Source organism: Delphinus delphis, chromosome 20 (genome assembly GCF_949987515.2).
Source record: "Delphinus delphis chromosome 20, mDelDel1.2, whole genome shotgun sequence".
Lineage (NCBI taxonomy): Eukaryota > Metazoa > Chordata > Mammalia > Artiodactyla > Delphinidae > Delphinus > Delphinus delphis.
This window is the reverse complement of record NC_082702.1, coordinates 28,499,357-28,524,844: the sequence shown is the minus strand read 5'-3', so window position 1 is coordinate 28,524,844 and position 25,488 is coordinate 28,499,357. Positions and strand designations below refer to the sequence as shown.

Below are 25,488 nucleotides of genomic sequence, written 5' to 3'. Positions count from 1 at the left end.
AAAAGTACCAATTAGTTTCTAATTTTTTTCTAAAATGAAAAATGTTGCGATGTACATCACTGTACTACATTATCATTGTACATGTGTGATTATTGCTGTAAGACAGATTCCTAAAAGTGGATTTAATATTGTTGAGTATTTATTCTTCCAGGGTAATTTTAGATTTTGTCTGGTTATATGAACAAATTCTTAACATTTTGATTGGGGCTGCATTTCTATGTTTATTAACTCAACCTACAAATGTTTAAAATATGTAGTTTTTCTTCCCAATTGACAAATCTCACAATTAAGTTTGGTAATTTACTTTACTGAAATCATATACGTCCAATAGGTATTCCCCTAAGTGTTCTAAATCTTTTTTTCTACTACGAAGTAGACTTCCTCTTCCATATATTTTTCTACTGCTGTTAGTACTGATATTTAAGAAGGCTAAATGGCATATTTATCTTCTATCAGTTAATTCACTAATTCATCTATTAATTTATAGTGGTTTGCAAATTCCATTGACTTTTTAAGGCATATAAACATGCCAATATGAAAATAGTAATATTTTAATAAATATCTCTTTCTAATTTACTTTTTTATAATGTTTCATACAGAATTATACATATTTCCAAAATATATTAAATAATAATTATTATTGGGCAGTGGCATTATTCCTCATTGTAAAGTTTTACATCTTATAAGGTTATCTATTAAAATAGATCCCATGCATCAATGCTTAATATAAATTTCTTTTAATCATTTAGCAGTTATTTTGGAAGTAGGTAAGGCTCACAAACATTGATTCCTATAAATTATCAGACAGGTAGATGTCTTTTGAAGTGAACAGTTACGTTATTATCAGTTCCATGAATTCTGTGCTAGCTTTTTGGCCCTTTCTTCCTTAACTCCAAGGGATGTTATAAAAGAAACAGTTTAAAAATGCCACTTTATTTTTTAAATTTCATAATATTTACTAAGCATAGCTAGATCTATGTACGTAAGTAGGACTGGATCTTAAATTTTTTATAGTTCTTTGTCAGATTTTGAAGATGCCACTTTCTTGACTGCTTTTTTTTTCTCCTTTTGTATTTGACTAGATCATTAATGGTATCTGACACCAAAATAACAAAAAGAAGGTTAAAAAGCGAAATAAAAGTAATCCGTTATTTTAAGACATTTTAAAAATTAAAAAACATATTATAATTTTAAGAACACAAACACCCTCCAAAATTAAACTTTAACCGTATTACAACCTATCACAACAAATATCAGAAGAATTAAACAGAAGCAGTGCCTGACTCAATGTTATCATTCTACAGCCCTGTATCAATTTATTTATGCAGATTAATTTATTTCAGTCAGTACACAGTGGAACACCTTAAAATATTATAATAATATTACCAAAGTATTCCCACAGGTAATATTTTTTAAACGGAAATAAATACTTACTCTACCACTGATGGCATCTATATCTATTTCTGCCTTTTTCGCCCATTTTTGCCAGAAGTTGGGATCATCTAAGGAAATATCTGTTCGATTTCCAGATGCCACAAAACTTGCCTGAAATACATAATGGTAGTTTTTCAAAATGTTTTGAAACGTAGAGGAAAAATCTATCAAAGTATATCTAAAACCTTATCTCTTCACATTTAGTGTGGATAGAATTTGAATTCAGCATATACACACATGCACTCAAAGTACGTTTCAAACTACAATGGTCTGAAACATAGCACAGCATCTGCTTAAGGCAAAAGGCTTAATACCAACACAGGCTGGAGTTTTAGGAGCAAAATTAAAGAAGTTATTATCGTTGTTTGACTTTTAAACTTTGGGTAAGCAGGGATCAAATCGTTTTAGTCAAAAAACCATACAGGATACAATACTGCATTTTAGAAATACTATACAACAACACAGCAATCCCACTACTGGGCATATACCCTGAGAAAATCATAATTCAAAACGAGTCATGTATCACAATGTTCACTGCAGCACTATTTACAACAGCCAGCACATGGAAGCAACCTAAGTGTCCATCGACAAGTGAATAAAGAAGATGTGGCACATATATACAACGGAATATTACTCAGCTATAAAAAGAAATGAAATTGAGTTATTTGTAGTGAGGTGGATGGACCCAGAGTCTGTCATACGGAGTGAAGTAAGACAGAAAGGGAAAAACAAATACCGTATGCTGACACATATATATGGAATCTAAAAAAAAAAATGGTTCTGAAGAACCTAGGGGCAGGACAGGAATAAAGACGCAGACGTAGAGAATGGACTTGAGGACATGGTTGGGGGGAGGCTAAGCTGGGACGAAGTGAGAGAGTGGCATGGACATATATACACTACCCAAATGTAAAATCAATAGCTAGTGGGAAGCAGCTGCATAGCACAGAGAGATCACTCAGTGCTTTGTGAGCACCTAGAGGGGTGGGATAGGGAGGGTGGGAGGGAGATGCAAGAGGGAGGAGATATGGGGACATATGTATATGTATAGCTGATTCACTTTGTTATAAAGCAGAAACTGACATACCATTGTAAAGCAATTATACTCTGATAAAGATGTTAAAAAAAAAAAGAAAGAAAGGAAATACTACATGAATAGGGATTTCCCAGGTAGTCCAGTGGTTACACCTCCGCACTCCCAACGCAGGGGGCCTGGGTTCAATCTATGGTGGGGCAACTAAGATCCCACATAACGCAACTAAACTCGTGCACTACGAGTACTGAACCCGCATGCTTTAGAGCCCTCACGTCACAAGCCCGTGTGCCACAACTAGAGAGCCTGTGTGCTACAATAAAGATCCAGTGTAGCTAAAACAAATAATTTAATTTTTAAAAAAATGAATATTAAGAAATTAGGTTACAAGAAGAATTTCAAACCTATTTGCCCTAGACAGTTCATTTTCTGGTATTCTCCTACTTTATTTCCATCCCATTTTTACATAGATATGTCTCCTAAAAAAATGCAATACAGAATATAAGAAATACAGAAAAATGAGTCATTGCCTATCTTTATTTATTTTTTTGCGGTATGCGGGCCTCTCACTGTTGTGGCCTCTCCCATTGCGGAGCACAGGCTCCGGACACGCAGGCTCAGCGGCCATGACTCACGGGCCCAGCCACTCCGCAGCATGTGGGATCCTCCCGGACCGGGCCACGTACCCGCGTCCCCCACTTCGGCAGGCGGACTCTGAACCACTGCGCCACCAGGGAAGCCCCCTGCCTAACTTTATTTTGAAAACTCTTTTCCTTACAAAAAAAATACTGCATAAGCATTGTAAAAACTTAAGAAATTACAGAGGAATAAAAGAAAATATAAATGATTTATTTTCTTAAATGTTGCAGAAATTATAAAATCTTTTCATTGGACCTAATTTTAGACATTACAGTTCAACACTGTGATTCATAAATAACCATTATTTGCAACTTAAGTTCCTAAAAATAGATACGCTGCTTCAAAGAAAATTTATCAAAGTGCTTTATAAAAATGAAATACACAGAGAAGATACATAATGCTTTAACAAAAGGGCTTGAAAGATGCATGCTAAACTTCTATAGGGATAAATGGAAGGAGCTTCCAGGTGTCCACTCCTCTGGTGAGATGGAGTCGGGAGATGCTCTCCTCAGCTCCTTGCCTGGGTGGAGAAGTCAGGCTATAGGGCTGGCAGAAATCCTTGTTTGAGGGCCCCACCAAATTCCCCAGTCAGAGTGTTGCAGCTGAGCGGAGCGGCTGCTTGGGACTACTGCTCGGGCGCTGCAGAAACCCGTCTTGGAATCTGACATGTAATCAGTTTGGGACCGTTGGCCAGCTGCTCCTAACCTGGCCACATGAAGGCTCAGACTGTTCCAGTCTCTGAACTGAAGAGAACCAACACTATCAGCATATCTCTCACCACCACGAATGCAAGGTATTTCAATGAAGAGTATCAGGAGGACATATTACAAATCCCAGACTGGCATGTGCAAGTTCTGAGGAATGGTGGAATAACCCAATGTATCTGGGTGACCTTTGGAGACAGCTGAGACAGAGCTACAACAGGCAGTGGCTGCCACCCAACTCATAGCCCAGTTTCGCCAGCCTTGTGGCTGACAAGGTCTTGGTGCTCCAAGCGGCTGTCAGGCCTGAGCCTCTGAGGTGGGAGAGCTGAATTCAGGACACTGGTCCAGCAGAGACCTCCCGGCCCCACGTAATATCAATTGGGGAGAGCTCTCCCAGAGATCTCCATCTCAACGCTAACACCCAGCTCCACTCAACGACCAGCAAGGTAAAGTGCTGGACACCCCATGCCAAACAACTAGCAAGACAGGAAAACAACCCCACCCATCAGCAGAGAGGCTGCCTAAAATCATAATAAGCTCACAGACACCCCAAAACACAGCACTGGACACAGTCCTGCCCACCAGGAAGACAAGATCCAGCCTCATCCACCAGAACACAGGCACCAGTCCCCTCCACCAGGAAACCTACACAACCCACTGAACCAACCTTACCCACTGGGGGCAGATACCAAAAACAACGGGAACTATGAACCTGCAGCCTGTGAAAAGGAGACCCCAAATGCAGTAAGTTAGGCAAAATGAGAAGACAGAGAAATAAACAGTGGAAGAAGAAGCAAAGTAAAAACTCACCAGACCAAACAAATGAGGAGGAAATAGGCAGTCTACCTGAAAAAGAATTCAGAGTAATGATAGTAAAGATGATCCAACGTCTTAGAAATAGAATGGAGAAAATATGAGAAACGTTTAACAAGGACCTAGAAAAACTGAAGAGCAAACAATGATGACCAACACAATAAATGAAATTTAAAATTCTCTACAAGGAATCAAGAGCAGAATAACTGCAGCAGAAGAACAGATAAGTGACCAGGAAGATAAAATAGTGTAAATAACTACCACAGAGCAGAAAAAAGGAAAAAGAGTGAAAAGAATTCAGGACAGCCTCAGAGACCTCTGGGACAACACTAAACACACCAACACTCGAATTATAGGGGTCCTAGGAGAAGAAGAGAAAAAGGGACTGAGAAAATATTTGAAGAGATTATAGTTGAAAGCTTCCCTAACATGGGAAAAGCAATAGTCAATCAAGTCCAGGAAGCACAGAGTCCCATACGGGATAAAGACAAGGAGAAACATGCCAAGACACATATTAACCAAACTATCAAAAATTAAATACAAAGAAAAAATATTAAAAGCAGCAAGTGAAAAGCAATAAATAACATACATACAATGGAATCCCCATAAGGTTAACAGCTTATCTTTCAGCAGAAACTCTGCAAGCCAGAAGGGCGTGGCAGGACATATTTAAAGTGATGAAAGGGAAAAACCTACAACTAAGATTACTCTACCCAGCAAGGATCTCATTCAGATTCAATGGAGAAATTAAAACCTTTACAGACAAGCAAGAATTCAGCACCACGAAACCAGCTTTAAAACAAATGCTAAAGGAACTTCTCTAGGCAGGAAAACAAAGAAGAAGGAAAAGATCTACAATAATAAACCCCAAACAATTAAGAAAATGGTAATAGGAACATAAATATCGATAATTTCCTTAAATGTATATGGATTAAGTGCTCCAACCAAAAGACACAGACTGGCTGAATGGATAGGAAAACAAGACCCGTATATATGCCATATACAAGAGACCCACCTAAGACCTAGGGACACATACAGACTGAAAGTGAGGGGATGGAAAAAGATATTCCATGCAAATGGAAATCAAAAGAAAGCCGGAGTAGCAATTCTCTTACCAGACAAAACGGAATTTAAAATAAAGACTATTACAAGAGAAAAGAAGGACACTACATAATGATCAAGGGATCAATCCAAGAAGATATAACAATTGTAAATATTTATGTACCCAATACAGGAGTACCTCAGTACATAAGGCAAATGTTAACAGCCATAAAAGGGGAAATTGACAGCAACACAATAATAGTAGGGGACCTTTAACACCCCACTTTCACCAATGGACAGATCATCCAAACTGAAAAGAAGTAAGGAAACACAAGCTTTAAATGATACATTAAACAAGATGGACGTAAATGATAATTAGAGGCCACTCCATCCAAAAACAACAGAATACATTATCTTCTCAAGTGCTCATGGAACATTTTCCAGGATGGATCATATCTTGGGTCACAAATCAAGCCTTGGTAAATTTAAGAAAACTGAAATCATATCAAGTATCTATTCCGACCACAACGCTATAAGACTAGATATAAATTACAGGAAAAAAACTGTAAAAAAACACAAACCCATAGAGGCCAAACAACACACTACTAAATAATCAAGAGATCACTGAAGAAATCAAAGAGGAAATAAAAAAATACCTAGAAACAAATGACAATGAAAACACGATGACCCAAAACCTATGGGATGCAGCAAAATCAGTTCTAAGAGGGAAGTTTACAGCAATACAATCCTAGCTTAAGAAACAGGAAACATCTCGAATAAACAACCTAAACTTGCACCTAAAGCAAATAGACAAAGAAGAACAAAAAACCCCAAAGATAGCAGAAGGAAAGAAATCATAAAGATCAGATCAGAAATAAATGAAAAAGAAATGAAGGAAACGATAGCAAAGATCAATAAAACTAAAAGCTGGTTCTTTGAGAAGATAAACAAAATTGATAAACCATTAGCCAGACTCATCAAGAAAGAAAGGGAGAAGACTCAAATCAATAGAATTAGAAATGAAAAAGAAGTAACAACTGACACTGCAGAAACACAAAAGATCAGGAGAGATTACTACAAGCAACTCTATGCCAATAAAATGAACCACCTGAAGGAAACTGACAAATTCTTAGAAATGCACAACCTGCCAAGACTGAATCAGGAAGAAATAGAAAATAGGAAAACACCAATCACAAGCACTGAAATGGAAACTGTGATTAAAAATCTTCCAACAAACAAAAGCACAGGACCCAGGCTTCACAGGCGAATTCTAACAAACATTTAGAGAATAGCTAACACCTATCCTTCTCAAACTCTTCCAAAACATAGCAGAGGGAGGAACACTCCCAAACTCATTCTACGAGGCCACCATCCCCCTGATACCAAAACCAGACAAGGATGTCACAAAGAAAGAAAACTACAGGCCAATATCACTGATGAACATAGATGCAAAAATCCTCAACATAATACTAGCAAACAGAATACAATAGCACATTAAAAGGATGATACACCATGATCAAGTGGGGTTTATCCCAGGAATACAAGGAGTCTTCAATATATGCAAATCAATCAACATGATACACCATATTAACAAACTGAAGGAGAAAAACCATATGATCATCTCAGAAGATGCAGCGAAAGCTTTCGACAAAATTCAACACCCATTTATGATACAAACCCTGCAGAAAGTAGGCATAGAGGGAACTTTCCTCAACATAATAAAGGCCATATGTGACAAACCCACAGCCAACATCGTCTTCAATGGTGAAAAAGAGAAAGCATTTCCACTAAGATCAGGAACAAGACAAGGTTGCCCACTCTCACCACTCTTATTCAACACAGTTTTGGAAGTTTTAGCCACACTGATCAGAGAAGAAAAGGAAATAAAAGGAATCGAAATCAGAAAAGAAGAAGTAAGGCTGTCACTGTTTGCAGATGACATGATACTATACATAGAGAATCCTAAAGATGCTACCAGAAAACTACTAGAGCTAATCAATGGATTTGGTAAAGTAGCAGGATACAAAATTAATGCACAGAAATCTCTGGCATTCGTATACACTAATGATGAAAAATCTGAAAGTGAAATCAAGAAAACACTCCCATTTACCATTGCAACAAAAAGAATAAAATATCTAGGAATAAACCTACCTAAGGAGACAAAAGACCTGTATGCAGAAAATTATAAGACACTGATGAAAGAAATTAATGATACAAATAGATGGAGAGATATACCATGTTCTTGGATCGGAAAAATCAACATTGTGAAAATGACTCTACTACACAAAGCAAATACAGATTCAATGAAATCCCTATCAAACTACCACTGGCATTTTTCACAGAACTAGAACAGAAAATTTCACAATTTGTATGGAAACACAAAAGACCCCGAATAGCCAAAGCAATCTTGAGAATGAAAAACGGAGCTGGAGGAATCAGGCTCCCTGACTTCAGACTATACTACAAAGCTACAGTAATCAAGACAATATGGTACTGGCACCAAAACAGAAAGATAGATCAATGGAACAGGAGAGAAAGCCCAGAGATAAAGCCACACACATATGGTCACCTTATCTTTGATAAAGGAGGCAAGAATGTACAGTGGAGAAAGGACAGCCTCTTCAATAAGTGGTGCTGGGAAAACTGGACAGGTACATGTAAAAGTATGAGATTAGACTACTCCCTAACACCATACACAAAAATAAGCTCAAAATGGATTAAAGATCTAAATGTAAGGCCAAAAACTATCAAACTCTTAGAGGAAAACACAGGCAGAACACTCTATGACATAAATCACAGCAAGATCCTTTTGACCCACCTCCTAGAGAAATGGAAATAAAAACAAAAATAAACAAATGGGACCTAATGAAACTTCAAAGCTTTTCCACAGCAAAGGAAACCATAAACAAGACCAAAAGACAACCCTCAGAATGGGAGAAAATATTTGCAAATGAAGCAACTGACAAAGGATTAATCTCCAAAATTGATAAGCAGCTCATGCAGCTCAATATCAGAAAAACAAACAACCCAATCCAAAAATGGGCAGAAGACCTAAATAGACATTTCTCCAAAGAAGAGATACAGACTGCCAACAAACACATGAAAGAATGCTCAACATCATTAATCATTAGAGAAATGCAAATCAAACCTACAATGAGATATCATCTCACACCTGTCAGAACGGCCATCATCAAAAAATCTAGAAACAGTAAATGCTGGAGAGGGTGTGGAGAAAAGGGAACACTCTTGCACTGCTGGTGGGAATGTGAATTGGTACAGCCACTAAGGAGGTTCCTTAAACAACTACAAATAGAACTACCATATGACCCAGCAATCCCACTACTGGGCATATACCCTGAGAAAACCAAAATTCAAAAAGAGTCATGTACCAAAATGTTCACTGCAGCTCTATTTACAAAAGCCCGGAGATGGAAACTACCTAAGTGTCCATCATCGGATGAATGGATAAAGAAGATGGGGCACATATATACAATGGAATATTACTCAGCCATAAAAAGAAACGAAATTGAGTTATTTGTAGTGAGGTGGATGGACCTAGAGTCTGTCATACAGAGTGAAGTAAGTCAGAAAGAGAAAGACAAATACCGTATGCTAACATATACATATGGAATTTAAGAAAAAAAAAAGTCATGAAGAACCTAGGGGTAAGACAGGAATAAAGACACAGACCTACTAGAGAATGGACTTGAGGATATGGGGAGGGGGAAGGGTAAGCTGTGACAAAGCGAGAGAGTGGCACGGACATATTTAAACTACCAAACGTAAAATAGATAGCTAGTGGGAAGCAGCCGCATAGCACAGGGAGATCAGCTTGGTGCTTTGTGACCACCCAGAGGGGTGGGATAGGGAGGGTGGGAGGGAGGGAGACGCAAGAGGGAAGAGATATGGGAACATATGTATATGTATAACTGTTTCACTTTTTATAAAGCAGAAACTAACACACCACTGTAAAGCAATTATACTCCAATAAAGATGTTAAAAAAAAAAAAGAACCCATTTTGATGGAACTTTAAAATGCAGAAAATTACACATAGGAAAGGTAATAAAACTATTACAAGCAAAGAAGTCATTTATGACATTCAAGATAACTGAAAGTTTTAACACTGGGAAATTGATGATATCAGGAATTAGTGTTGGGAATTCCCTGGCGGTCCTGTGGTTAGGACTCTGTGCTCTCACTGCCAAGGGTGTGGGTTCAATCCCTGGTCAGGGAACTATGATCCCAGAAGCCGCCTGTTGCGGCCAAAAAAAAGAAAAAAAAGGAATTAGTGTTAATTTTATGTTAAAACGTGATTAATAGTATTGTGGTTGTGTTAAAGAAATCTTTATCTTTAGAGGTACAGATGGGAACATTTATAGAAGTTGTGATACTGTGCCTGGGGCTTGCTTTAAATTAATACGATATGCAAACTATTATATATAGAATGGATAAACAGCAAGGTTCTACTGTATAGCACAGGGAAGTATATTCAATATCCCATAATAAACCAAAATGGAGAAGGTTATGTGTGTGTGTGTGTGTGTGTATATATATATATACATATATATATATGTATATATATATAAGTGAATTACATTACTGTACAGCAGAAATTAACACAACATTGTAAACCAACTATACTTCAATAAAATAAATTTTAAAAAATAAAAAGTAAAATAATATGAAAGATGGGTAGGGTGGTGATGAAAGTTTAGTATGAGTAAATAATTGTTGAAGCTGGGTGATAAATACACAGGTCTCATTATACTATTCTGCCTATATTTGTAGTTTCAATGTTTATAAAACATCTAAAAAATTAGTAGGACAGGACTTCCCTGGTGATACAGTGTTTAAGACTCTGTGCTTCCATTTCAGGGGGAGCGGGTTCGACCCCTGGTCAGGGAACTAAGATCCCACATGCCATGCGGCACGGCAAAAATAAATAAATAAATAAAATAAAAAAGGAGTAGGAAAAAAACTAAAATCCTAAATGCTTCTTGCTGAACTTTGCAATGTCTGTTCATGACATTGCTTACCAAGTAATAAATACATTCATTCCATCATTCTTTTGAGACTGGGTTAGTAAGATGCTTGTTTATAGGAAGTATTTAACTATTATAAATGTTTAAAAATATTCATTTTCCTGGCATATTTATGAAACAAGTCACAGAAATAAATGCTTTAACAAAATGAATTTAAATTCTGTTTTTTTGTTTGTTCTAAACTATAGCTTTATTATTATGAAACTACTAAAAAAAGCAATTTTTTATTTCTTTGAAATGATGAGTGTGGTAGGCTGAATAATGGCTTGCAAAGATATTTACGTCTTAATTTCTGGAACCTTGTGAATGTTAGTTTATATGGCAAAAAAGCCTTGGCAGATGTGCTTAAGTTAGGGATCCTGAAATGGGGAGATTAGCCTATAGTATCAAGGCAGGCCCTAAATTCAATCACAGCTGTCCTGAATGCAAGAGGAAAGAAGAGGAGATTTCACTACAGAAGAGGAAAAGCCTGTGTGACAGCAGAAGCTGAGACTGGAATAATGTGGTCACAAGCAAGAAATGCAGGCACTCTTAAAAGCTGGAAGACATTAGAAACTGATCCTCTCCTAAAGCTTCCAGAAGAAATCAGCCCTGCTGACATCTTAATTTTAGCCCTGTAAGACTCATTTTGGAGTTCTGGCACCCAGAACTATAAAAGAATAAATTTGTGTTGTTTTAAGCCACTAAATTTGTGGTAATTTGTTACAGTAGCAACAGAAAATAATACAGTGAGATACCTCTTAATGACAAACCACATAATTCTAAAAACTCATCATCAACTTAAAAGAGTAAAGGTTAACTAGTTTGATAAAATGAAAAGTAGATAGCCACCATCACCTGCATAAAAGTATATGATGACAATTCATCAACATGGTATGAATATGAGTAACAGACATCTTAACTATACCCAAGTAATTCCAAATCTAAGAGGGGACTTCATTTTGTTAATTCAGAAATGAATTTCTCCTAATTGAGGACAAACAATATCCACATTTTCAAATCTTCATTAATAGAAGCTCATGAATTCTCAGGAACAATGAAAAGTTCACTGAAGTTCACAGGGTTTTATTTTGTCCTACAGTTTCATTGATATATGCCTCTTGAGAAGCCATTAAATATGAAAAGTCACTAAAAGGAAATAATTAGATTTTTGAAACATACTACTTTATGGTTGCTTACCTTAAAAAAATGTTCTATGTTACAGTAGAGAATCAATTTTGTGCTGCTACCTTATAACTGTTGATAATTAAAATAACTTGCGCAGAAGAAACTATACTTCACAATTAAATGGCTTTTAAAATATATATTCATTATAAGAAAAATGATAAATTCATTTTTCAATCTTAAAAATTTTTAATATTTGTAGATAATTCCAGATGCTCTTGTTAACTGACATATAACCTACTTTCAAGATGACATATAAAATTCTCAAAGTTCTTTTTTTGGGGGGGTCGCGCTGCACGGCATGTGGGATCCTAGTTCCCTCTGCAGTGGAAGCACGGAGTCTTAACCACTGGACCTCCAGGGAAGTCCCTCTCAAGGTTTCTAACGATGGATTAATGTCTACAGAAATGAAATGCCTGTTGTAGAAGTCCATCAAGTACTGGTTTACTGCCTACTTCCAAATGTTAAATCTTAATATCCCAGTTCCCCTCAAAATATTTTTCTTGAAATGTATTCGTTTAATCATTAAATTCCTTTATTATTTGCAAGGGAAATTTTAAATGGTGAAGTCTATCTTCCTATATCGGAAAGTAGCAGAAGATCTTAGGCACCAAAGAAGCGCCCTTATAAGTAAGCAATCCAACTGAAGCTTCATTTAGACCACTTTGTTTTCTTTTTGTAAATTAAGCAACTCAAAGCCTTTTGTTCTACACCAAATTTAACATCAGACCAGAAACTTTTCTGTTTCTAGGATCCACCTAACTGCCCTTATGAAAATCTCTCAAAACAAGATTTACGTGATATAACCACTTGTAAATGAGGTTACCAATAATGAGTTAATCGATGGATATATTTATTAATTCTAATTAGTCTTATTATGCACCCTACTCCATAAATGTAGCTTCTTATCAAAAACTCTTTGATAATACGTAGAAACATGGATTGGAATGACATTTACCAAAACCACTGAAAATAACTGCTCAGCTGAAGTTTCTGGACATTCCAAGGAAAAGCAAAAAATAGTATCAACTTTATTCCTTTGGTGCTACTATATAGTAGTGCCATATTCCACTATGCCAAATGCCCACCATGTAGTGGCATTCCCACACAATTATGGAAATGAAAAAATTATAATACAAGTACAGGTTTATGTGGTACCTCTTCAGCTACTGCGGTACCTTTTCAGTAAGCTCTCTTTTCAAATGCAACAATTACTCCCTGGTCTGAGGGTTTAAAACAGATACTTAAGTGCTTAACTTTCACATTCTTAGAGTATAGCTGATTATGATTAGAGCATACCTGAGTAAAATAATACTCACATAGCACTTTATAGTAAAGTAGGAAAGGTCAAGCATGATTATCATGCTCTCCTTTTTCAGGACAAGAAAGACTCATAAAGGTTAAGTTAACTGTCCAAGGTCACTAAGCTCATGAGTCAGAATTCAAACCCTGAAGTTCTGACTTTCCATGATTATTATCATTAACATTGTAAATGAGGATATGCCTTCATTAATTAAAAAAAAAACAAACTTTAAGGAGACTACCCCTATACTTGGCCTAATCAACAAAGGTGATTTCTGTGACTAATACCTTTTGGTTAAATTAAATTTCGGATAATTTCAGGCATGAGGGGAAAAGTATCTGTACATAGTGTGTTGACAACTTGAGTAAGACCAAGGAATCCAAAGGAAACAAGATTTCTCAGGAAAGAAGATAGAGCCAGGGTGTATCTATCCAATCGTGACTAGTTTTAGTTCTCAACCTTATACTTTACTTCTGCAGTATTCCTTTTGTTTCCACAATACTACTTTCTTCTGCTTTTTTATTAACTCCCAAATCTATATCTAGCCAACCCTCCTGGACATCTCCACTTGGATGCCCTGTAAATGCCACAAATATAACAGCTCCAATATTTTATTTTCTCCATATAAACTTCCTTCTCCTCAATTCTCTATCTTACTTAATGACACCATAACCCTCCTAGCTACTTGGGCCAGAAATCTATCTTCAAGTTATTTTTGACTCCTCCTTCCACAAATTTCTAACTGGTCATCAATTCCTGTTAATTCAAGTGGGTCTCCAGTGCCCTGGTTTGCCTATCGTCACAGCCTATAGAAGCCTCTTATCTGGTCTCTATGCCTCTAGTCTTTCTCATTTCAATCTCATTCTCTACACTGCTGCTAGAGTTAAATTTCTAAACCAGAACACATTATGCCCATTTTCTGCTTGAAAGGATTTCAGAGCTTTTTAATTGCCTCAGGATCAAGTTCAAATTCCTCACAATGGAATTTTTTGAGCCCTTCACAATTTGGGTCCAACCTCCCTAACCTTCATATTCATCTCCATTTAATTTACACTGTGCATCCATACACGCCTACACCATAGTTCTTGAAATCTTCCTTGTAGGTTAGTAACATATAATTCATTTATGTGGCTTTCTCTTTTTGTAACACAATGAAATTCAAACTTCCTTCAAGACTCAGCTCAAATGTTATCTTCTCTGAAAAGGCTTTCTTGATTTGCTGTCCTCCCATTTTACGCAGAATTAATACTTTCTTTACTTTTTTCAGCGACTAGAATCCTTTCATTTTAGTGTTCCCAACACTTAGTAAAGTACCTAACACAAGATTACATTACTTTCCTGAATGAATGCGAGAAAAAAATTTCATATTAAGATTGGTATCATTACTTTTGGTGTAGCACCTGGACTACCTGCTCTATACTACAGTGCTCTCCATAAAGATGAAGAAAGACTTCTGGGTTGGAAGTGGAGAGGGGATGAATGAAGAAAATGTAGAAAGGAAGTAAAGTGGAAAGGAGAAAACCTGTATGAATCAGTGCAGGTGGGACAGAATACTGCAATAAAAAAAACTCTTCAGATGAATGCAAGATATAGGTTTACCATGTCTCTATTGGGGGTTGGGGGGAAGAACATACAGGCAGTTAGTAAACTTTTAAAATGTTTTCCCCAAATAGGGGTGATACAATTATTAATATTTCTTTTCAAGACAAAAATTTCATTTTATCCTCCCCAAACTTGATTTAAATATTTAAAATTAGATTAGAAATACTTTCCTTGAAGTACTTTAAATTATTATAAGTTAATGTAAGATGATTTAACCTCCTACATTATATTACTTATATTTTGCTCTGACTTTGGCATATATGTTCTTTTTTAAAATATTTATTTATTTATTTTTGACTGTGTTGGGTCTTTGTTGCTGTGCCTCGGCTTTCTCTAGTTGTGCTGAGCGGGGGCTACTCTTTGTTGTGGCGCACGGGCTTCTCATTGCTGTGGCTTCTCTTGTTGTGGGGCACAGACTCTAGGCACATGGGCTTCAGTAGTTGTGGCACGTGGGCTCAGTAGTTGTGGTGCAATGGGCTTAGTTCCTCCGCAGCATGTGGGATCTTCCCGAGACAGGGCTCGAACCCATGTCACTTGCATTGGCAGGCAGATTCTTAACCACTGCACCCCCAGGGAAGTCTGGCATATATGTTCTTTGATTTCTAAATTTGACTTCAAATGTTCTACTCTGATTAATACTTAGAACCATTTCTAGTTATTACTCCTACTCCATTTCACTAGCATCAGAAGAGTACATGTGAAATTTGATGTGAGAGATCAGAAATAAATGAAGGAAAAGAATATATTACCTACTTCTTTTGAGTAATTCAGTTTATTTAAACATTAAGTAGATGCTCCTCAAATAATTAGTAGAGTAAGAGACAGTTAAATTTTTTTTACGAGAGAACATTACAGGGTTTTTTTTTGTTTTTTTTTTTATAAAATATCACTCACTGTTACCTTGGCAAATGTTGACCCACGTCCTTCTGATTCAATTGTAATGGTTTTTGTACGACGTAGTAAAATCTGATCAATATCTTCTTCACAGAATTTAGAGCCTTCATCTTCTTCTTCCATAATGGCACCATAAGCACCTCTTCGAAGCAGATCTTCTATTTCCTTTTTGGAAAGCTGTTGAATCTAAAGAGACAAAATTTTGGTAATAGTTTTTTCAAGTTCATAAAATGAGAAAGTATCCCTAAAGAATGTTAAAGAACACAGAAGTCATGTTTAAATTGCATTTGGGGCTTGGGATGTACCTGAGAGAATTCTCTAAAAGAACATATTGAGGTTGTTGACTCTTTACTATCTTTAAAGTACGATTTGCCATTTGCCTAAAGTAACTCCAGTTAAAACAAAACCTCTGGGGCAGGTAACCTCTCAAGGTTCTTTTTAGTACTAGGATTCGAGAGTTGTTATAAGCACAAGATATAAATAAGATTTTGAGGGGAAAAAATGCCAAAAACATCATTTATAGCAAGAGAAAGCCAATGTTAATAGTTTGGCCCTAAAAAAACAATTTGAAAAACTGTTTATAGAAAAAATGCAGAAAAACACAAATTCTACTTTGCTGTGCCATGATACAAATGTCCTGCAAGGAAGAATTTCTATTTGAAAACACAATCTTAGAATTTACAAGCATTGACATTATATAGACAGAACAGTTTCAAAAAGTACTAACTAAATGTAGCTCTACTCTGACATTCCTCCTTACATAAAAGTATCTATCTACTGCTTAGTATGGATCAAAATTAAATAATATGCTATCTGAGGTTTAAACTAAATGTGAACAAAAACAGAAAAACTCTAGGTGAAGAAGAAAATATACATACACCACCAACATTACTTTCTCTTCCACTCATGCTCTGTAATACAGCCTTATCTAGACCCAGTTTCAGACTGGCTCGGTCAAACATCTCTCTTTCATATGAGTTACGAGTTACTAGTCGGTAGACTTTAACTGCTTTATTCTGACCGATTCTGTGGCAACGAGCTTGGGCCTATAAAAAATGAGAAATTATAGGTTAAATTAATTTATAAAATAGCACAAAAGGCATTACGCATTAAACTATCTTGATGGAATATAAAAGTATGTGCAAGAATTTTTAGACACTCTTGCTGTTGAATTGCATATAACCTTTCTCTGGAAATGAAGGTAGAACTTATTAAAATGAGACATGATTCCACAATCAGAAATAAATTAAAATTTAAACATATTTCAGAGACTATAAATCCATGAAGAAATACTATTTTTTAAAGAGGGTGTCATCAGCATAATTCTAGACAGGAACATAAACTCTGTGAACAGACTTTTTTTAGCCTCTGGCTTTAAACTTAAAATCTAACCCTAAATTTCTAATTTTTTTTCTACTACATTATCAACAATCTTTTCAATATATTTTAGTTAAGCTGGGTAATTCTGAGGGGAGTAAAAACCTAAGGTGAACAACTCTGGAGGCCTAAATTTTATTTAAACAAAGGAAGAACTAATTATCTAATATGCAGACATGTTGGAAGTAGAGACATCAGAGATTACATAAGAGCTTCACATTTTATCTTGGGTTCCTAAACTTAAAATTTGTCTGATAAATTTTGAACTAGATTATACACATGAGAGGTTAAAACATTATCTTTTATTAAGCCAGGTATATTCTCAAGAATAATATCAATTACAGTACTACTGAGACTATCATGAACAATAAAAGAAGAATTTCTCCAATACTTTGTTCTCTTCTCATATCCTTCCTAGAAACACATTTTCTGTAAACTTTGACTCACTCTAATCACTAATTAATATTCCTATGTTCCAACGAAGTTCAAGTAGTCTTAATTTATATGTGTACATTAATTTTCTACAGAATTTCATAAAAAGGCAATATGTCTCAATTCCATGCATACTCTATTATGTAATGATTAAGAAGATGATATCAGGATAAGCAAGTACTTATTTTTAAGGAAGTAAAGTAAGTTATTCTTAAAGTGTAGGCTTTTCTCAAATTTACATGATATACTTTGAACAATACTGTACTTGAGTAGGTAAACCTTTTTTAGAAGTATGATACGTAACCTAAACAAGTATTTTTTATTTTATTGTCATTAAATTAAAATAAAAATAATTTCACCTATTTTATTTGGCATAGATATTTCTTAGGGAAACATACATGTTAGTTTGTCCGTATAAAAATAAAACAGGTGGATTATCAAAGATAGCTATGGGAATTAAAAAAAAAATTCTCTTAGCCAAGGAATCTGTTTACCTGAAGGTCGTTTTGAGGATTCCAATCAGAATCAAAAATTATACATGTATCAGCTGCAGTTAAGTTGATGCCCAAACCACCAGCTCGGGTACACAGAAGAAAGACAAATCGATCTGAATCAGGTTTACTAAATCGATCTATAGCAGCTTGTCGAAGATTCCCTCTGACTCTTCCATCAATTCGCTCATATAAATATCTATCAAATGAAATGCAATAAATTTAGATAGATGAGTATAATGAAAATGAAGGCATTCTATCAAATGTGACAGACACATATCTGTTTTCCAGCAACATTATGTTTTCTACAAAATTAAGAAGTGATATTACCCCAACTAGTTTCTATGGTTTTATTCTTCTCAGTGTTGGTGCTAAGTAAGAAACACAAAGTAACACAAAGTTACAAAATCTCTGCATTCCTGGATGTATAGGTAAAATACCTTTATAATTAATATACTTTATTGATCTCATTGTAACAAATGATTTTTTCTTTTTGGCAAGAAGTAAAGACTTTCATAAAACTCGATATAAGAAGCTTAAAAACATTTCTCTCAACTGATATACTATTCTCTCAACTGATATACTATTCTCTCAACTGATATACTTGCTTGTAAACTATAATTTATTAAGGGCAAACTATAATGCTAATCCTTTATAGTCATCACTGCCAAGCAATTGAATTTTAACTTCTTGTATTCTTCCTCATTTAACATCAATAAAAATAAAATACATAAAAATTTAGGAACTAGAAGAGGAATACACATGACACTTGCCACACCTCTTCAAGACACTGGTTCAAGACACTTCTTTCCACCTATAATTTACTAGAGTCTCAGCAGCAGCTCCACTGTTATCTCTAGTACCTGTGAAACAGGGGTGTGACTTCTAATAATGTTACTTTTGACATTACTTTTGACATTAAAGAAATTTGAGGTTTTCCATGAAATTCATAAGTCAAATTTATCTTTAGCTTACAAAGTTCTTCGTGTAAAGACATCAAGAAAATGCAAGAATGGCTATTTTAGGAATACTGCAATTTAATCTACTTACGTGGTATAAAACTGAGAATAATACACATTTTGGAATAAGACTAAATGAAAGGAACACTGACACTAAAAGTAGAACTAAAAACAAAATGAAAAATAAAAATGAACTACAAAATCTCTGATAATATAAAGTAGTATAGACAGATCTTTTACTTATTAATAAGGTTCAAAATATAGTAAACTACAATTACAGCTGAATCTTCAGATTCTCTCTTGCATTAATGTGCTGATTTCTAATTGGCCCACAAAGTGCTCTGATAAATATCTTATGATAAATATTCTATTTATCCAAATACCGATTAGACATTATTTAAGACTATCTTACTGTCATGCACCAAAAAACCAAACCAAAACAAAAAACCTACATTAAACACATCAGAAAAAATTAAAACATGAGCAAGTATTATATAGTGTACAATAAGTTAAAGTGCAGCAAGTTCAGGTTCTAATTTTAACAATGAAAAAGATCTGAAAAGGATCTTGAATCATTTTAATTTTGAAGATAGTTATAAATCCATTTAAAATGTTGCTACTGCAAGGCTAAAAAAATCAAATAAAATGTATACTAAAAAACCTATTTGTAGGTCAACAAATACCTGTCAATTTGCAAAATTTTCTTAATCAGTCTCCTTAGCCCTGTTTACTACTGCAACATATATAGGTTAGGAAAACACCTGACACATAATCTTAAACAATCTTTATGCAGAGATTTAAATGGATTCTTACCTAGATAAAGAGGAAGATGTGACTAAAGTTGGGTTACAGTACAGTGCTGTAATAAACTTAACAACATATACTTAGCATAATTCAGTGGTGAATTATATGCCTTACCTTTTATGTATAAGATAGTCCTCCAGGATATCAAGGCAGCGTACCATCTGAGAGAAGATGAGCACTTTATGACCTCCTGCTTTCATTTTAGGAAGCAATTTATCAATAAGGACCAATTTACCAGCAGACTGGATCATTGCTTGAAGATGAAAATCAGAAGCAGCTGGATTATATGTATCTCTAAATTCTCCAAGTATTTTCTCCTCAGCACCTGTCAAAGAAATGTAAGACAGCATCAGTGCACAAATGCAGATGACTCCCAACTACTTTCTTTTTAAATAGTGCTCCTCTGTGCTTCTGTAACATTAAAATTTTCTAATGGTAGGTACACTGCTTTTATTAGAATTATTTATGTTTGTGGCTAAATCCCCACCAACACCAGCCTGTAATTGAGGATATGGACAGTGTCTTAAGCATTTTTTATCTCCCAAGACACTGGGCATAATGTCTTATATAAATTTTATGTTTGCTAAATGTTTAATGAATGCTATTAGGAAAAGTATTAATGAAAATGTGGTTCTAACTTAGGTGAGTAAACACATATTTTTAAATAAACATCTAGTATTTAAACACCAATATAACAGTGATCATGACTGAAAGGTGATCATACTTAATCTGGATGGGCATCTTGCTTGCCATCAAAGCAAACAGACAAGAAAAATTAAAGGGGAAGTCAAGTTACAGGTCTTTGACCATACTTCTTCCAGAGTCTAGATTAACATTAGAGGCTCTCTGCTTTCCTTCAGCCTGTCTAGCTATAGGAGTACCAGGATTGCAAGTGAGTTAGTTACTAGTCTAAGAAATGGCTTGTCTTGGATAAAGTTAAGAGTATACTCCCAGGAATAAGTGAAAATACCCAAATGTTGTACAGAGAGACTATTAGCAGAGAAGCTGACAAGACCTTAAAAAGTAATGTTACTAGAACACAAAAATTGAGAGACAATAACTAGGGTATCCAGACTGAAAAGAAACCAGGAAGAAATATGTAAATTCGGAGGTTCAAAGACAGGCTTTGCTGTCTTTGTCCATAAGGAGGATTAAACTGGAGGAAGAATTACAGCCCACGTTAGACTGAACACAACTCCTGCTTTTGTAATCTGGTGATGCTAACATGGGACACTGTAATGAAGTAGCTCACACTGCCCCTAACTCCAGAACACTTGTAATCCCTCAGAACACCAGGGTGGAGAGTTATAGGATCACCGCCTCTCTTTATAACAGCCACTACAGCTGTAGTGGTGGTGTGTTATTTTTTCATGAGTATTTGTTGAAAGAAGAGAATTTGTTTGCAATCCTCTTAAGCTACCTTTGATAAGATATGGGTGATTACAGCACTTCCTGAGCTCCATCATGGTATTGACCAAGTTGGGTACATTAGTCTGCCCTGCTCCTTTGGATAAAAACGAAAAGTTCTTCTCCAGAATAGCCCGGTAGTATTTCTTCTGAATGTTAGTAAGTTCCACTTCAATGATGGTTTCTTCCTTAGGTGCCAACTTCTTTTCCACGTCTTCTTTCAATCGTCTCAACATCATTGGTTTCAAGATAGCCTGAAGTTTCTGCACCTGCATAAAAAATGATGAAAATATATGTAGCATACATATACATAAGTACAATGAGAAGAGATTTGATGTGCTTATTTACAAAGACCAATAGGATACCTGTTCCTCTGTTTTCAGATCCCCAAATTCTTGCATGAACGTTGATTCAGAAGGAAACCTTAAGGGTTCCAGAAAGTGAAGAAGACTGAATAGTTCTTCAACTGTATTTTGGAGAGGTGTGCCAGTCAAAAGCACCTTGTGCTCCTATATAAAACAAGAATAACATGTCAATAACATGTACTAAGTGTTCATGTCAAACACCACAGTACTAAAATTATACGAAAGCTGACATAGGTTATCAAATGTTTCAGTGTTTGAAAAGCAAATCTTTTTCCGACCATAATTTTCAAGAGTCAACCCAATACATCTCTACCCATACATCATCATTAATTTACTTTCTCAATCACTTTTTAAAAACTCTGTATCATTCTCATAATAGTTTACTTTGTCTGCTATTAATTCTTACCTATTGCTTTTGAAAGAAAAATTCTAAATAATTAAGAAGCATATTTTAGGTTTTTTTTTCAAGGAAACAGACATTTTAAAGAACAAAGAGGGCATTTTGGGGGTTACTCAACCATTCTTGGTATGGTAATTTGTATAGAGAACAGCGCTCATTCTTTATAATTTGGCAGATCATCACTTGACTTCTTACACACGAACAAATTCTTAAATCATTAAAACTACAAACCAACAATGTGAAGGGCTGATTGGAATATACTTCCAAACTAGAATTGCATTACAAATTAAACATAATAGTAACAACAGGAAATAAAATATTTTTAATGATAATAGCACAAAGTATTTGAAATTTGATTTGACAGTACCTCTAAATTCCTAACCTGAATATTTGTATATGTATCTGTATGTCTGCATAAGTATTTAATATTAGGAAACAGTCTAGACAGATATATACCAATCTGCAAATATTGGAGTAAGGAGGGGAAGAGAACGGGTGGGCGTGGATGAAGAGTAAGAAGGAGCACTTTAGTGTTTTACTGTATGTAGTCCTTATATCTTTGAGTCATTTGTTCAAGTGCTCATGTACTAATTATGTGATGTTAATTAAATCAAAATATTAAAAAACACAAAATGCTTTGATTTTAAAGCAAACACACTAATGACTTTCAAAAATCCCATTAATTATAATAAATATATGCTAAGTATGTAGAATTGTGTAGAAACTTTATCCCTCTATCATAAATGATCTGAATAATATAACTTTGGTGAAAGGGCTTTTTATTGAGGAATTTCTGCCTTAAAACTTGTAGTTTTATTTCTTTCAATAGGACACTCTACAGAGGTTTCTCTCTCTCTTTTTTTTAATTCCAGCAGTTAATTACTAAAGCTTTTTGGAGGAAAGAACTAAAAAATTTAAGTCTTAGAGAACAGATGAGATTCTTTCCCCCTTACTAATTAATTAAAGCAAAATAATCTTAATTATCACAGATAGAAATCAGAAATCTGTTATTTTAAAATTAAAAAAGGAATAAGTTTTTGGCATTAGCTCTTTTTACTATGTAGCTAAGAAACAGAAGTCATAAAAATGACATTAAGTTACTTACCAGATTCATGAGTTTCAGACCTTCTAGAAGTTTACAATTTTTATTTTTTAACCTATGTGCTTCATCAATAATCACACATCGCCATTCAATTGCATTAAGCTCTCCACAGCCTCCAAGAATCATTTCAAAAGTGGTGATGATGGCTTGGAATCTGTAAGCTCCTCGAATGATTCGCCCCTAGAAATTTATTACCAAATACAATAATTTGCTAGAATGTCTTGATCATAATTTTTAATTCCTGTCAAGCAGCATAAAAATCATTTAATGACATCTGCTATAAAACATTTTCCACTGGAACTTTTATGTATGCACAGACACTCCCTTAAAATGAGGAACTTTAGCATTAAAACTGTATTAGATTGCTGTCTTCAAGAATGTTAAAAATTATACAATTAATAACTATATCCAAATAAGTATTCCTTGATAAAACATTTTATAATTTTTAAGAGTTGTAATAACAATGTTAAGTCAAAAAAGAAATGGTTATTATAAAATCTAGCCAATGAAATTTCAGTATTAATGCTTATTACTTATATCCGTGACTCCACACATATAATGGCAGATAAGTAGTTAATATAAAAATTGGCCACTTATGTCATTTATGCAGCAAGTATTTATTGAGTGTCTCTCATCTAGTTGTTGGAGATATAGTAGTAAACAAGACAGACAAAAATAATTATCCAAGTGGAACTTACATTCCAATGACTCAAATATAGGACATAGCCACTAAGAAAAACAAAGAAAAAACTCACCAAAAATTTAAAAAAAAAACTAAGAAAGTAACAGAAGTCATAGACTAAAATAAAACAGGGATGGGGAGTAGGAAGTATGGGGTTGGAGGTGACCATTCCCATTTTATTTAGAGTGACTGGGAGGCCATCATTAAGAAGTGACATTTGAGCAAAGTCCTGAAGATGAGGGAGGAAGCCACGTTAGTATCTAGAGATCTGCAAGAGAAAGAATTCTTGGTAGAAATAGAGAGTGTGAATGCTGTAATGTGGGAGTACCTTTGGCAGTATTCAAATAATAGCAAGAAACCCAGAGTGATTGAAATCCAGTGAGAATGGAGGGGATGAGGCTATATACGGCCTTAAAAGCTGTGGTAAGGACTCTGGCTCTTACTGTGAGCAAGAAGCTATAAGAGGGTTTTGAGACAAGAGTATCATGATTTGACATATATTTAAAAAGAATCCCTTGGCTGTTCTGGTAAAAATAGTCTGACAAAGGCCAAGGACAGGATCATAGAAACCAGTTAAGAGGCTGCTGTAGTAACCCAAGCAAGAGATCTTCAATGGAGGTCATGAGAAGTGCTCAGTTCTGGATTTAACTGGAAGGTAGAACCAACAGGATTTACTAATGGATAGGAGTGGAGTGAGATAAAGAGAGGATTCAAGTTTGACTAAACTTTTTCACTCAACTAGAAGTTGGTGTTGCCATTGACTACAATGAGGAAATGCAGGATTTTGGTTTTGGACATGTTATGTTTGAGATTAGATATTGTCTATTAGATATTCAAGTGGAGTAATTGAGTAGGCATTTGCATATGACTCTGGAATTTAGGAAAGAGGTTAGAGTTGGTGATATAGATTTAGGAGTTTCCAGCAGTACAGACAGTAATTAAGTTGTGTGACTGAATGAAATCTCTGATGGAATGAGTATGCATATAAAAAGTCTGAAGACTGAGCCCTGGGTCACCCCCAAGATTAGATATGGGAAGACAAGAAGAAATTGGTTAAAGAGGGCTTCAGAAGGAATAGGTGGTGACATAGGACAGTATAAAGTACTGGAATCCAAGTGAAGAGAATGTTTAAATGCGACTGAAAATTATAAACTATTAGGGATTAGAAGAAATGAATGGTTAAGAAGGATCATGTGATCTGATTTAGATTTTAATTCCTATCAACTTAATTACACTAATTTTAGAATAATTCACATTGATTGCATATGCTGGCCATTAAGATGAACAATAGCTCCAGTAGAATATTATTAAAATATTGATAGTTATAAAGTATAAGTCTATGGTATTTACACAGCTCTAAAAACCTGGGATACAATGCATTCAGTTAGAGTAATATTGCAGTGTTTAAGAACAACGGCTCGAGTCTAACTGATTTGGGTTTATTAATCCCAGTTTTGCTCTGTGATTTTAGGGGAAACTACATCACTTCTTTTTGCCTTGGTTTCCTCATTTGTAAATAAGTATGATATTATCACCTATTTACAAGGTGATAAATTAATCTTTGATATTACAAAGATTAAGTGAAATACTACATGCAAACTGTTTAGCATAATGCCCGGCACATGGTAAATACTCAATAAATGCCTGTGGATATTAGTGTTACTATCTGTTACTTTTTCCAAGGCAATTGAGAAAATTACAACATAATTTTACTACTTATGTGATTTCAAGCTTATTTAATAACTTGGAAAAAGCAGAAGTTAAATGTTCATTTAATTTATATTAAAATATATTTGAAA

General features: G+C 35.0%; 1 protein-coding gene across 13 annotated transcripts in view; it reads right to left on the bottom strand.

Annotated features, from left to right (window-relative positions):
- Positions 1-25,488, bottom strand: part of CHD9 (chromodomain helicase DNA binding protein 9) — a 244,937-nt gene that overhangs the window by 54,947 nt on the left and 164,502 nt on the right. For all 13 annotated transcript variants that reach the window (XM_059999872.1, XM_059999876.1, XM_059999878.1 and 10 more), the window contains 8 exons: positions 23,011-23,187; positions 21,506-21,649; positions 21,154-21,409; positions 19,848-20,058; positions 17,974-18,169; positions 16,549-16,716; positions 15,677-15,856; positions 1,435-1,545 (listed from right to left, as the gene is read on the bottom strand). In XM_059999872.1, the coding sequence (XP_059855855.1) occupies positions 1,435-1,545; positions 15,677-15,856; positions 16,549-16,716; positions 17,974-18,169; positions 19,848-20,058; positions 21,154-21,409; positions 21,506-21,649; positions 23,011-23,187 (1,443 nt within the window). The remainder of the gene's footprint in view (positions 1-1,434; positions 1,546-15,676; positions 15,857-16,548; positions 16,717-17,973; positions 18,170-19,847; positions 20,059-21,153; positions 21,410-21,505; positions 21,650-23,010; positions 23,188-25,488) is intronic.